At 36.4% G+C, this 15,202-nt stretch overlaps 1 protein-coding gene across 2 annotated transcripts in view; it reads left to right on the top strand.

Moving 5' to 3' along the window:
• The window catches only part of TAPT1 (transmembrane anterior posterior transformation 1), a 51,376-nt gene extending 37,020 nt beyond the window's left edge, over nt 1-14,356 (top strand). For both annotated transcript variants that reach the window (XM_063401655.1, XM_063401656.1), the window contains 7 exons: nt 449-529; nt 1,372-1,481; nt 3,119-3,178; nt 4,532-4,600; nt 5,857-5,933; nt 9,414-9,574; nt 12,234-14,356. In XM_063401655.1, coding sequence (XP_063257725.1) covers nt 449-529; nt 1,372-1,481; nt 3,119-3,178; nt 4,532-4,600; nt 5,857-5,933; nt 9,414-9,574; nt 12,234-12,463 — 788 coding nt within the window. In that variant the 3' untranslated portion in view covers nt 12,464-14,356. The remainder of the gene's footprint in view (nt 1-448; nt 530-1,371; nt 1,482-3,118; nt 3,179-4,531; nt 4,601-5,856; nt 5,934-9,413; nt 9,575-12,233) is intronic.
• The last annotated feature ends 846 nt before the right edge of the window (nt 14,357-15,202 follow it).

Below are 15,202 nucleotides of genomic sequence, written 5' to 3'. Positions count from 1 at the left end.
TACAGCAATTTGGATATCTATGGTCTGTAGAAAATGAAATGTACCTTGCTAATAGCTTGAAAGGACAGACAGGTATATTTTCTTCATTTTAGTAACAGGAAGTGCTGGTTCTTTTTGAATCACAGAAGGAATGCATAGACTTTATCAAGAAGAATGATTATTTTCTTACTGATAGAAGAGGTGATAGTAAGTCACAAGTCCCTTCTGCTGCTGGGAACCCCAAGTTGTAGCAGCATCAGACAGACCAGGTCACAAACTACTGCAAAAATCCTGTCCATGCTGTGGTTCCCAGCATTTCCCCCACCCCTTAAATTCAGTTGAATAATTTGTGGAAAATGGTATCTTAATTCAAGAATTAATAAATGATAGAACCTCAGAATGAGTAGATATCTTTGTATGAAAATAAATGTTTCTTTGGAGCTGACAGGTTTTGGTTTTTTTAATCCAGATATAAAGGAGAGGTTTACCAATTACGTGCTGCTACTAATTGTATGTCTAAGGAATATGGAACAGTTTTCATGGAATCCAGGTGAGTAAACTAGAAGAAAAATTCCTGTGCTATCAAGAGCTGTATCTCTTGCTTCTTCCCTCAATCTGAAAGATAAGGGTAATCAACACATTTAATTAACAAATCTTAATTTGGTCAGATACTTTAGATGCTCGTTTTTCTGTTTCTAGTATTCTTTTAAGAATGACTATGTTCTTTCTGCTAGAAATATGTATTGTTATGCTATAAACATGTACCGTTATCTTTCAAGCAGTGTTTGGAAGGATTTCTTCCCAGCCCTTTCCTTTCCTTGGAGTATACTGTGAATGAAAGATCCCTTAGAAAGTGGCTAGTGAGATTGAAATGTGATAAAGATTATGTTAAAAATACAATTCTTAATCTAAAATTGGTTATAGTTAGGATTTTAATGACCTATTTAATATTGTGTAAAATACCAATTTTATTAAAACACTGCTTTAGTAATTTTGACCCCTGATCTGTGTGATGTATTTTGCCTCAATCTCATCAGTCTACCTAAATTTACCTTAAGTATCTAAAACTGCAGATGCTTTGTCTGTGTCTCACACATACTGAATACATACTATCTAGTATTTACAAAGGTTGTCTTCCTATAAGAAGTAAAGGTTTACAAAGTGAAAAGTTTAGAGCCTGATGCTAACTGTGGTGTGATTGTACAGTGCTGATAAGCTGTAAGGACAGCAATGGAATAAGTAATAATTTGCATACTTCATGCTCGGGGATGATGTAAACTTACAGATTATTCAGACTCATGAGGATTTTTTATTGTTGAATAGAATATTATTATTCTTTTTGTATGCTGACATTAAATGAAATGGCCTAACTTGTTTCTTCACAACCTGCAGATCACCTTTGGGTGTTATTCCCAGATGTTTGCATGGTGGTTGCTTCAGAAATTGCAGTGGATATTGTGAAACATGCCTTTATAACAAAATTCAATGACATCACGGCAGATGTAGGTATCCTGTTTGGAATTCTGGGTGCTATTTTAAGTTGTATTTAATTTTGCTGTTTTTAAGAAAAATAGTACAATTTTTCCAGTGCAGAAAATGTAAAAATTGTTATTTTCATATATTCAATATCACTCTGGAAAGCTTGCTAATTTCCTGATACAATATAGTTTTGAGGATCATTATAATGTGTAACTAACACCTCTGCTTCTAAATTAGTAGTTCCAGATGCATAAATTATTGCAAGTGTTGTATAACAGCTACAATTCACATTTTGTGAAGTAATCATTAGCCAGATTTAAAGAAGGTTGCTTGTTCTGCAGCCTAGACAGAGCTTGTAGCCTTTCCTAACAAAACGGATTGTAGGTTAAAATTCAGGCTTTTGGAAAAAAAGGTCCTGTTAGGCTGCTTTAACTCCATTCTTGCCTGTGTGTTAAAAGTGGAATCTGAAATCAGAGATATTTTTTCCCACTGTCCCTGGAGTACTAATATGAAGTAGGTTATGTTAGTTTCCCACTCGTGAAATTTCTTAGGCCGCATATATTATCCAGTCCCTCTTTTCAAGCAGTAGATGAGGTCGCTTCTTGTGTGTTGCACCATGATTCGTGCACCATTTGTGTTCCACACTGGGTGAATTCAAACACGCTTGATAAATTTGTGAAGATCTGAGTTAGTGTCTTTTCATTATTAAAAACACTTTCAGGAAATAAGATCAGAACCTGTGAAGTGCTTTCTTTTTCAGCATCTCTAAAGTAACTACATTGTGGGGTGTAGAAACAAGCGTAATAGATGCACTTAATAAGCTCCCTTATGCCAGAGGCATTTATGCATGCCCTACTTTTGTATAGAGAGAGTGGAAAAGAGCAGTTATGAAGTCATGGTAGCCAAAAATGTAGCATACTTCAGAGTGCTGAAACAGCTGGAGGATCGAGGTAGTCACTGGCAATTTTGCAATGTTTATTTAATAAACTTTGTGGGGTTTATGTGTGAAGTTCTAAAGATTTATGATTGCTAGGTCACTTTTTCCAGAATTATTAACCTGCAGAGCAAGTTGTCCTGCCACTTACCCTTAAAATAGATGCTTTTCTTTCTTAACATGCAGAACTGTTTCAAAGAGGAGGAAAAAATTAATTCATCTTCAGATGCAATTTTCTTTTTTCATAGGATCATTTGCTTAGTCTATAAGAAAGCTCTCTCATTTGTTTAATTTGATCCCAGGGCTAGCTTTCCTGTAGCTTAAAAGCAGTTATGAACTGTGTGGGGGGGAAATAAATGTGATTAATGTGATTTCTGTTATTTTGTGTTTTTCATGATCCTGAAATTCAGTAACTTTATGAAGTCTCATTCAGTTCCTAAAGCATAGCATAGTGTTGGTTGTTTGTTGGTTGGTTGGTTGTGTGTGTGTATATATATATATATATTTATATATTTATATATATATATATATATATATATATACACACACATGCAAATTACTTTACTGCAGAAATAGAGGCTCATCTCTTGAAGAGTACAGTTAGACCTCAGAAAAACTGGCTTTGATTCTTTGAGCAAATGCATGATACTTCATTAATATTTGTGTTGCTTTTATAAAGTGTGACCATAAATGAATCGCACATCTGATGTGCTGGATTTTTTCCAGGTCTACAGTGAATACAGAGCCAGTCTTGCATTTGACCTTGTTAGCAGTCGACAGAAAAATGTAAGCCTGAGAGTAAAATTCACTTTCCTGTATTAACTAACACAATTGTTATGGGGGAGATATTGGAACAAACACTTAAAGAAATACATACAGTACTGTTGCCCTCCTGCTGCGCTGAAACTCTGCTCTGCTTTCTTTAATAAGAGATAACAGGAATATTTCTTTATGATTTATATTTTTATCCAGTTGTTCAAGTTAGTTTGAGCTTTATTTAATAAACTGCTGAGTAGTCTCTTCAAAATACACTTACAGTAAGGGGTCAGTTGTAGCAACTTTTGACATCCATGGGAAGTAAGTAAATTTAACAAGGTAATTTTAGATTACTCTTCTTTTCATGGTATTTTAACTGTTGGGTGAAAACATAATATTCATTAGGAATTTCTATTTCTTTACAGAGTGCACAGAGCTTTAGAGACGTTTGCACTATGCGTGTTACTGTCATGGCATGTGTATTTACAGAACACATAGACCACTTGTTTTGAATTAGTATCAGTTTTCTGGGAAGCTGTTTACTGCACACCTTTCATGGATGAGGACTTATTATGTTTCACCTGTTAGCATTCCACTCAGCTTTAGATGTGTGCTCTAATACATGAACTTTATTACTGTGATTTCTGTGGTTTTCTTGGGCTGTTGTGAGGAATACAGTAGTTAACCCTTATAAAGAAGGTAGACAGCTACAAATAGTTAATAGTAATTTCTTAATAATAAAAACATCAGTTTATTAGTTTTGAAAATTCCAATACTGTTCCTAAGGATCCTCTGTGGGAAATAAAATAGCATCATTTAGGCACTAACTTTGGTGTGATGGTCAATACTGCAGGCAAGGTGTCACACAAAGTACTTGTGTTTTGACTTCAAATGTAAAAACATTTTCAAAATAATTTGAACACAGTTATCTTGAGGCTAATTATAGATGTTTGTCGGATGATTTAAAATCACTAGTGTGGTGGATAATTGTTCTTTTATCCCTGTAACAGTTTTTTCTGTAGAGTATTTGAGGATCAGTCAAATTAATACAGAAAGGTGTCTAAGCTGGTAATAATGTGCAGATGAAATATCATAGCGCCTTCAGATTCAGTGTCCTAATTGCTCTCGATTTAGAGATTTGTATTATACTCCAGTTGCCCTTGATTTAGAGCACTGAAGCTAATCTTGCTGGTCATGGTAGTATTACGTTTTTGTCTGAGAGTGCAGCTATCTCTATTTGAATTCCAAAATGTGGCTAGGTACACTTTATATCACTATAGTGTTTGTTAACAGAGCTTTATTCTTATCTGGAGGGTGTGCCAAGCTAAAATAAGCTCATTCCTTTGCATAAGTAGTTCATTATTCTTCTTTTTCTTTTCCTAGGCATATACAGATTATAGTGATTCAGTCTCCAGAAGAATGGGTTTCATTCCTCTTCCACTGGCTGTTTTAGTAAGTTGTATCATTCCTATCAGTTTTCTGTCAATAAGATCTCACTTTGAGAATATGTCCCTCTGGAATAGCTGGCTGGATGTGTTGAGGATGAAATTATCATCTGAAGTAACTGAAATGATGCTGAAAGGTTGAGTTAACACTTGGTACAACCTATATCACATACTACTTGTGGCTTCACAAATTTTGTGAAGCATTATTGTTTCTCAGCCTTTCATAGAAAAGTGAATATATATAAATTTTATAGAATTGGTAAGAACTTGAATTGTACCAGTGAAATTAAACTGCATCTGTGTTTACTAACCATATATTCCTTTTGGCAGTTATCCTATTCATTCATTTGGAATAGTCAAAGCAGCTGGTTGCCAGAAGGTTAGCAGTAGTGCAGCAGTTTATTTAGGTTTTCATAGGAGTCCTTGTGGCTGTCCCTGTAATGGCACGCTTAATGACCCAATATTCTTTTATATGGGGCACTGAGATCCTGAGCTGATGTTGAGTACATTGCTCTGAAATAGTTGATCTTGTTATACATACATGTTGCTATAAAATGAATGACTTTTAATTAAGTAATGGAACTGTGTCCAGATGCTGAATTAAGATGTCCTGAATTAACTGTTGCAGAATATTTTCTCTGCCTTTCCCCATACATGCATGTAGACAAAGCAGTATCATAATACTGGGGATCTGTACATGTTTTGTCAGCAAATATGCTAATTCACAATGTTCCTGGAAGAATAACAATATGAATTAACTTAAATGTAATGTTCTCCCATGGAGATGGGGAAAAATACTATTCACAGGATTTGTTTAAACTACTGAAATAAAACTGAAATTTCAGGATCCATTTGTTAGTCAAACTTGGGAGTCATATGCCTTGTCCACAAAGCAATTTTGTAATCATAAGGTTAGCATAGTGTATAGCCCTGATTCTGTTTTGCGTTGCATCTCTCTGACGATTTCCTCAAAATTTGGTAACTCTCCTTCTAGCCCTTGAGTTTGGAGGTTTTTTCCACTTCTTTTACTTGAAAGTCAGTGTTAAGGAAACATTGTCAGACTCTGGTTTTGGCAAAGTTGCAACTAAGTGCTACTATAATAGTTACTCAAATCAAAATCTGGAGTAGTTAGTACTGCCAAGGGGAACATTAGACTAAATTTCTGTTAATGTAGGTGTCTCTACTTTTCCTTGAATTTACCAAATAAGCAATGTCTGTTACAAGGTTTTGTGTGCTAAATTTTAACTTTTGTTCTTAAAACAGCTCATCAGAGTGGTAACAAGCTCAATAAAAGTCCAAGGAGTCTTAGCGTATGTTTGTGTTGTGCTGTTCTACTGTGGGTAAGTAAATCAACACAATTAAAAAGTATTCACCATTATTTGATTTCACATATGTGAAAGCAGTTTCTGTTGATACTTCTGGATGTAAGGATAAACACAATTTATATTCAGTAAAACATAAATATTCTTATGCTTGTAATCTGTAAAATGAATATCCGTAAATCTCTTATGCTCATAATCTGAAATTGAGAGTGCAGATTTGTCCCTGAGTCTTTGACTACACTGGGGGATTATAGCCTTCAATAAATAACTTCAGTAGTGGAAATAACTCACTGCAAAAAGGCTGAGAGAATCTGAGAGACATGCACCATATTGCTGTGTAAAAAGGGAAATTGAATTCCAAGGAATGAAGTTTTCTGTAAAAATACCAAAAGATTCAATAAGCCAGCAAAAATAAGCAGTTCAAGTGCTCTGAGCAGATCATGAATTTTTCTCTCAGGTAGTTAAATGCAAGGTTTACTTTGGTGTAGGAAACTGCTGTTAAAAAATAACACAAGGCTCACCTTTCCTGTGAGGGATGGGGTCAGTAAGTAATCTTAGTTAAGAAATACGATGTTGTGTGTTGATTCGTTTTCCATAGCCAATGATGTGCAAGTATCCCTTCAGCATCCCTTCACTGCCAAGTCAGGTTATAGGTGTCTTGCCTTTACCTTCTCACCAGTTGATAGGTACTTCTGAGGCTGCCTAACTGTGTTTTGCATCCAGTTTAGTTGTCTGTCTTGAGACACTTGCTGTGTACTGTCTGTGGATGACCACTTCCTAGGAAAGCTCTATACTGCACTGTCATTGTTTGTGGTCTCTCAGAATTGATCATAAGCAATTCAGTGTTTCAGGTTGCTGATGGGAGAAGCTCCTGCCTGCAGTATTGTGGGAGTACTTCTTCCAGTGTCCTGCCAAGTTGTGTTTTAAGTGAAGGCAGCAAGGCTTGAGAAGCATAAGACTTCTAAGGCTGAGGCAGTGGTTTAGCAGGAAGAGAGGAGACCATGCTGGAAGAGAGGGGACTCCTGTTCTACAATAACTTGTGAAAAGAACAGGATTACTACACATTCTGTAATGATAGGTAGACTCTTATCTCTAATCTGACCCTGATCTGCAAAAAAGGGAGCTTAATCAGATGCATTTTGACTACATCAGTGTAAGGACACCTCTGTTTAGTGTCAGCTAACTAAGACTTTGAGATAATGCACACAGGCCAAACAGTAAAATTTTAGCCACGTTCCTCTGCACCATACTTTGATTTTTTCCCCCACCATACCACATTCTGTGCCCATGTTCTCTCCCTAAAGCCAGTTTTGTATAATTCAAAGCATTATGCCCTGATCATCACATTTAAGCTGTGGCATACCAAGGTCAGCAATTTCATCCTGCTCAGTGGTTTTTCCCCTTTTTTCCACTATATGTAATATTTTTCTACCTCTACCATTCCACTGCTGCAGCCCAGGATTTTTCACAGTCTCTGTTGCTTGGAGAATGGAGGGCAGAAAGAAGTAATGTGATTAACATGAACTGTTAAATGCTGCTCTTAAAAGACATAGGTCACAAAAGTAAATACATTTTGGTCTATTTTTGTCCTTTTTGAAAAGTGAGAACAAATTTTTACTTTTGCTATGATCCCAGACTTGGAGCTAGCTCACCTCTTGCATCTTTCAAGTAATTTTTGTTCTGACCATAAATTTTAGCTTTTCATCAGATGTGAAAATATGTGTAAAATACAAACATAATAGCATAGATATGTGAGAAATGACATGATAAAATCTGAAGCAGTTAACTAGGAAAAGAATTGAGCCTATACTATGGGTGAATTAATTTTGTGTTATTTATTAACAACTTTATTAAATATTAATTGTAGTTAAAGAATCTTGCCAACAAAACCCTTGAGTTTCTTTTTCTAGAATGCTGAACAACTGCAAACTTACATTCTTGTTAAAAATTGGGGTAGGCTGGGAGAAAAGAATAAAGGAGAGTTGCTAGGTAGGCTTGCATAATTTTCCATGAGAAACTGGAACTGATACAGGGAAGTGGTGATTTATGGCCTTTTACACTTCTGATCTTGTTAAATCAGAGTCAAATTATGCTGTAGAAACCTTCTCTCTCAGAACAACATGTTACATAAGAAGCATAAGAAAAACACCTCTAAAACATTAAAAATGGAGGAGAGCTTTTTAACTCTCTGAAATAAAATCTGTCCCAATAATATAATAAAATTGAAGAGAGGCACAGCTTTCAAGTGTATAAAATGATATCTTCTTTGTGGTTGCTTGGATACTAAAATGTCACTTTCTTCTGAGTACTGGAAGTGATATGCTCTGCTCATTCTTCCATTTCTCTATTGAAATGGAATAAACAAAACTTACTTTTTCCCTTGAAAATGTAGTGTAGTTTGTTTTTCTGTTTGACAAGTTCTGAGTACATTTACACAGAGGTATAGGGGAGCTGCTGCTGGCGTGTGCTTGGGTCACTTTATGATTAAACAGTTAGACCTGCTCCATGGATCTGTAATGTTCATTCCAAGTTGTCTTTTGACTCTGTTAATGATGTACATGATGAACAGACTTTTCAGAGAGTGGAGAATGAATTCAGAGACTGCATTTGGTTCACTCTTGTTACGTAGCTTGATCTGCATAGAGAATACTTCATTCATCCTGCAGAGAACAGATCACTCTCTTTATTGTTCTGCAGTGAGCCTTCGCTCCCTGGAGTGGACATTGCTCTACGAGTCATGAGTTGAATGAATATAATGAAAATTAGATTTGCAAAACTCAGTTGAATGGTAAAAAAGCACTTGATGGTAGACGAGGTCTTCCTTTTCCTCAAACGAGGGGATGTGTGAAAGGGATTCAGTGATCTTCTGAAATTTGTGCTGCAATTTAGTCATAGTAGAAAAAGAAACTGCCATCATCTGGACTGTGCTAGGATGGAAATGCATTGCTGCCTCTTTAGATTTGTTGAATTTTATGGACTGTCTTCTGTGATGTGAAAAAGGACTTATTATGATTAGTCTGTAGTTTGTAAAAGCTAGATACTGGACCTGGCAGTGCTGGTTTAATGATTCCATGGTTCTGTATTTGCTGTTCTGTGGTTCCAAGTCTACTAGAGATCCTTGGGTGGGCACACTTAATTTGGGTGCATTTATTTTGGACTTGCAGTGTTGAGGGCACTTTTTAATTCTGTGTTTAAATATTTGATGTCCTAAATGGCTGCTTAACTGTCTTTGTAGTCCTTTAGTTAAATAGTAAAACTTGATGTTCTTCTCTAGATGCTTTCTGGAGGAAAAAGAAAATTAAGCATTGAATCTGAAACAAATTGTTAGGAAAAATAAATTACCTTTTGATCTTGATATTGAAAGGATTTAATTTGTTAGCTAATCCTTCTAAGACAGCACTTACCATATACAATTATTTTCTTACGAATAATTGCAGTATGAATAATATGCAGTTATTTTAATATGCTAATGCAGATATGTAAACTAATTTTTTCCAGGTTAATCTCTCTCAAAGTCCTTAACAGCATTGTATTGCTGGGGAAATCATGTCAATATGTAAAGGAAGCAAAAATGGAGGAGAAATTATTCAATCCTATCCTGACTGCCACCCCAGGGAAGCCAGCTGGCAAACAGCAAGGCACATTTAAATCTACCCAAGGTAAGGCTAACTGCCTTGGTTTGTTTTCAGTGAAATTTTTTCAGAATAAATTTGATATTTAACCAGATGCACGACGATGTTTGCTGCACAAACCCTGTTGGTGGACCTTAATTGTGCCACAGCACAGCTGTGAACACAAGACTGTAAATAAAATTGAATTTATTGCTTTTAGCTCATGCATCTTCTTTTGGTAATAAATTCTCATATCTCTGATAAGATCTCACTTGATATGTAGAGGTGATAGAAACAATGGAATAGAAGCATGCTTTTGTTTTAAAATCATAATCATAGAATGGTTTGGTTTGGGTTGGAAGGAACCTTTAAAGACCATCTAATCCAACCCCCTCTGCCATGTCACTGCACAAATAAGTGAACATTTACACATCATCTGTGCCAGTGCTTAAGTTTAGGAGGGAAGCAATCGGTATTTCTCATGGAAATCAAAGTCAAACAGGGTAGGTTTACACATAGGCATAATTACTTGGGGTTGTCATGAACACATAATGAAAAGCTTTATGAAATCCAGATAGGAATTTCAGTGGGTCTCTGCCCCATTTCCAGTCTTTGCAGCACAATTTCCTCTTACAGGTCCTCAGAATCAGCGGCTCATTTATAATGGGAATATGGCATTGTTGTATTTGTGTGACACAGTATAGAAGGAAACAGAAACCTTCATTGTTCCCGTCAACTGAATTGGATTGCATCTTCCTGTGGGAAAAGCTCAATGAGAGCCTTAGAGAACTTTACAGTGGGGCTTTTATTGTGTTCCCTCCATGGCTTGCCAACAACTTGAACAGCTTGAAAAGCAAGGTGCTCATTAGTCGTCAGAGTGTCTCGCCAGCAAGGGGAGAGTTAAGACTGTCAGTGTTTGGCACAAACCTCTGTATCTCATATGTGTCAAACCACATCAGGCAGAAACTTGGTGCAAACGTTTACTTTCAAATTCATACAACTGCTTTACTTTCATGATGAAAGAATGTGATATGAATTGTTCTGAATTCATAATTGCATTCAATTTGCTATTTCATTAGAGGACTATAATGATGATAAACATTCTCTTACTACATTTAGATATGAGACTTAGTAAGTTGCACTTACTTATATTCAGCCTTTAACTTACAGTATATAAATCCTCAAGACTATTTTGAGCTGAAGTAGCAGGGATGCTTATTTTCTCCAATAGAAAGATTTTGAGCAAAAAGTAGCAACTAAAAAGGTTTTGTGGATTTTATTCAGAGTATTACTAGCTTCCATTGGTGATGGGAAAAGCTCAGTTTTACAGTTTTTTGGGGATTTTATATTTTTTTAACACCTCTTTATTTCCTAGAAATCTTGATTACATGAAAGAATGATTTTACCTTCCCCCAGCTTTTGCATCATTACTGCTGGGCTCTGCAGTATTAGTTAATCTGTGTGCCCCACTTACCAGGTTTTTACAATACAGTCTCTCAACCCATCTCTTATCAGGATTAGGGAAAGGGAATTAATTGGTCTGGTCTCCTTTCTGCCACCTTATAGTTTAAATTAGTTAATTTTTAAGAGTTTCTGCCTTGTCCATAAAAACAGTTAAAATTTTGGAGAATAAAATTCTAAAACTTGCTCTTGAAGCATGAAAGCTCTAATTACTGGTAATCATTTGTAGGCTGACCAGCTTCATCTGGAAGCTGCTGGGTTAGAAAATACTTCTGTTTGTAACCAAGTATTAGAGTTAAAATCACTTGTCTACTTTCTCAATGCAAGTTTAGTACCTTTAACTTGCATAAGACTGTAGAGGGTAACCCAGGTACCTGCAGGTAGTAGATGGCATACTGTGGACAGAGGCTCTGCAGAAATAAGTTTTTTGTAGTAATTTGGATAGTCTTGCCATTCTGATAGATAACATTTCCTTGGACTAGTCTGCAGTACTCTCCACGTCAGTCAGATTTTTTCAGATTCCTTTAGAAACAATAACTCCATCTTTACTGAGGAAGAGAGAATTTTTTCTTACCTTTTTTCTTATCTCCTTATCATTTGATTGTAAATTTTAATACTTTACATGTTTTAACAAAATATGGAAAAAAATACATGGATATTACTTACCAATATCCTAGGTTAATGAAGCCAGTGTTCAGTTCCACTAAAGTAAGAGACAGGAATATAAATAGATATCTTTAGTAGCACTGCTTTAGGAGCCAATGCTATTAAAGTGCATAGCAGTGCATGAGTCATTTATTAGCTATCCCTGGAGGAGGCAGGTTTATTGTACTTATATAGAGGATTGGGCACATCTAGTTCCTGCCACAGATTCCTTTTGTTCATTTCAGTAGCAAACATTTGTGTGATTGACATAAGGACCCTCAGAAATCTTTTTGCTTAAGCCAGTAAAAATAAGCATGTATGTCCTAACTTCTGCTGCTTATGCTCTTGCTGATTATTTAAACTTCTGTAGAAGTTTTTTCTCTTTATTTTCTACATATTTTCTGAATCAGAAAACGAAATCTCTTACAGTAAAGCTAACAAGAGGTAGTGGCTTCCAGAAGGCATTTTTCTGTTGCTTCTGCTGACTTGATGCAGCACACTTTTTCAGGATACCTTTGGCTTAATCTGGATGTTGCACATTGTATTAGTATTTCTGTGTTAAGTTCATTATTATCTTTGTAATTGTCTTCTGTTTCAACAGGAATTTCCACAGATGAAAACGGTTCTACATCAGTTACCAATCAACCAGTGCATCAGAAGGAGAATATGCCATCTTTACTTGTAACAAGCAATTCTGATCAATTTCTGACAACTCCTGATGGAGAAGAAAAGGATATAAGCCAAGACAGTTCAGAATTAAAACACAGGTCTGCAAAGAAAGACTTGTTGGAGATAGACAGGTTTACTATTTGTGGAAACAGAATTGACTAAGAATTTATTTTTTTTTTAATCAATGTGCTAAGGATACTGAGCTGTTGGGACAGCAGATGCTACCAGAATGGACAGTTGCCAAAAGGCACATAAATATTTATTTAAAAACTTAAATTATTAATGGCAAAAAAATTATTAATTTCTTTCTACAAGTAACTTGGCTTGGTATCTGGTCAGGTCAAGTAAGTGATCTCTAACTTGCCTCTTGGAAAATGTGGTGGATCGTGAGTCTCTAGCCAGGTGGCAGAGCTGCAGTATCACTTTTCTGGAGACAGACTGGAAAAAGCAAAGCCCTGTTCTGCGTTATGAAACCACGCTTCCAGAACACTGTTGTTCATGAAGGTTCCTCCAGGGTAAGGATGTTCCTGGGAGTGTGTGCCGACTTGACCGGAAGCTTGCCTACCCAGTATCCGTGTTTCATTAAACATCTGCCAGCAGAATTCAAAACTTGTGCTTATATCAACAAACACATAAAGCATTGGTACATGAAACAGTAAGTCAAGATAGTTATTCTTGTCAACAAAAATCTTTTCAAGATGTATCTTGAAAATCTTATAATCAGAATAAAATTTTGCCTTTAAGTGAAAGACTTACTGCTTAGTATTTTATCTGAATACTAAACACCAAGGAAAGATCACAGTAATGAAGGTTCTGCTTAACTGGGCAAATATGAAGCATATTCATTTCATGTGTTGTGTGTCCTGCAAGGCAAATAATTCAGAATTTTTTTTTTTTAAACCTGAGGATTTTTTGTTGCTGTAGGACAAACTATTAAAGGGGCACTTCTAATGTTAAGGAATGGCAGTGTTAATTGCAGCAAACAAGTGTTGTGTTGGAACTGTATGTATGACATTAACACAGCAGTAAAGAACATTGCACTGCATTTTGCATTTAACTCTTAGAAGAATGACATCTGTGTATTAACTTGCCTGAGAACATGCCTATAAAAGCTCACACTGACAATCAAATCATAATTGTCCATTTAATGTAATTGATTGGTTGTAGTCAAACTTAGATCTATAAAGAGCATTTAAGAATTACAATGCATCTTAATTTCTGGTGTGAGATGCAGAGTTGAGAGGGATGAAAAAAGAAGTTTTGGAATCCTCAGACCAAGAATGGATTAAATTTGAGCTCAAAACATAGGCTGGAGAGTTTTATCAGAAGAGACCCTTTAGTTGAGGATAAATTCTTCCTATGTTGTAAAAACACATCATTAGCTTCCAAAATGCCTTTCAGACATTCAAGTAAGCACCGATTTTACTTTCCAAGGGAAGGTATTATAAAAGTACTTCAGTGCTGAACAAATGAAGACAATTTGCTCTATGCTGATTTCATAGTTTGTCGGAATGGGAAAGCCAAAGTTTATTTGCTGTATGAACATGTGAAAGTAAATGTATGTGCTAATCCCTGAAACTTGCAGGACTACAGTAATATAGCAGATGGAGGCAGTTGGACAGAGTTACGTGTCTGAGCAGACTTGGTATTGAGAGAACTCTGCTGTACAGTTTAGGGTTGTCTGCTCTGGTGGGAACTCCTTGCTGCAGTCTTGCAGCCTCTCCTCTCCCATAAGAGCAGTGGGAGTAATGGCCAAAATCTGTGGTTATGTTCAGGGATGAAAGTAAAAAGAAGAGGACTTGTGCTGTGGAAAAAATTGAAAATCTTTAATTTTTGATGTATTTTATACTAATTGGAGATGTTCACACATTGAAATTAAGATTATCTGTCAGTTTGGTGTATCTTATTTTATAATTATTTAGCAGTTGCTAAAGAAAGCTTGAAATTGCTTTCATTTTTTTTCTGTTGAATGACATTCTGTATCAATTTTATAAGTGCATCTTGTGTGAAACTCAATAAAATTCAATTTTGTAATATTTGTTTAAAAAAGGAAAAGTACAGCGTCAACATTTCTTTTTTAGTATTCAGAGCTGGTGATCTTGCAAAGTGTTTAATGTATTAAATTCCAATTTCCATAAAGTAGGATTCTTGCAAATGTGGAACACGAGTGAGCGTAAGAACTGGGTTATCAATGGCTTCAGATCTATTTCTGTAGCAGTTGGTTGTTGCCACCTGTAGAAAGAAGATATTGATGCCAACCTATTATTAATTTGGTTTTTAAGGGCACACACCATGTGAATGAAGGAATACTGTGTCAGGGGAGCTGTAGTTTGTGTAGTCAGTTACTACAGTTGGATTTACACCCACACAGCAATGCCAAGTGTGAATGCAGGCTCAGCAAAGCCCTTGCTGAGCACACAGTGGTGGCAGTGGGAAGGCAATGGCTCATGGCACTGGGGCACGAGTCCTGGATCCTCCTGGGGCTTTGTTCTGACACTTGAATTGTGGTGCCTGGCTCTAAAGCAGTGCAGCTGGGCTTTGGGGTATGGCTGTACATCCCTGCCTTCATTGCCCTGGGATCGCTGTACGCCAGGGTGTGCTGAGACACTGCTGCAGAGGGCAGGGCAATCACAGCGCTTCCCTTGAACTCCCCAAGTCTGGCAGGGGCCCAGCTGGGCATTCCTTCCTTTTGCTGCAAGCTCTCTGATTGTGCTCATCTTTCTGTTCATGATTTATAAGGATTCCTTGGATATCTAGCACTGTATCTTTCATGAAAAGTCACAGCTGCTTCTTTGACCCTGGGTGGTCCTCTCAGAACTCTAGAGGTGGCTGAGGGGGAACAAACCACCAAACAAGAAAAAACAGTAACACTGAGTTTCTCATCCATAGATACAGCTGTTC

This window comes from Prinia subflava, chromosome 7 (genome assembly GCF_021018805.1).
Source record: "Prinia subflava isolate CZ2003 ecotype Zambia chromosome 7, Cam_Psub_1.2, whole genome shotgun sequence".
In the NCBI taxonomy this organism is placed as follows: domain Eukaryota; kingdom Metazoa; phylum Chordata; class Aves; order Passeriformes; family Cisticolidae; genus Prinia; species Prinia subflava.
The sequence above is the reverse complement of the archived record's forward strand: the minus strand, read 5'-3'. Positions and strand labels throughout refer to the sequence as shown.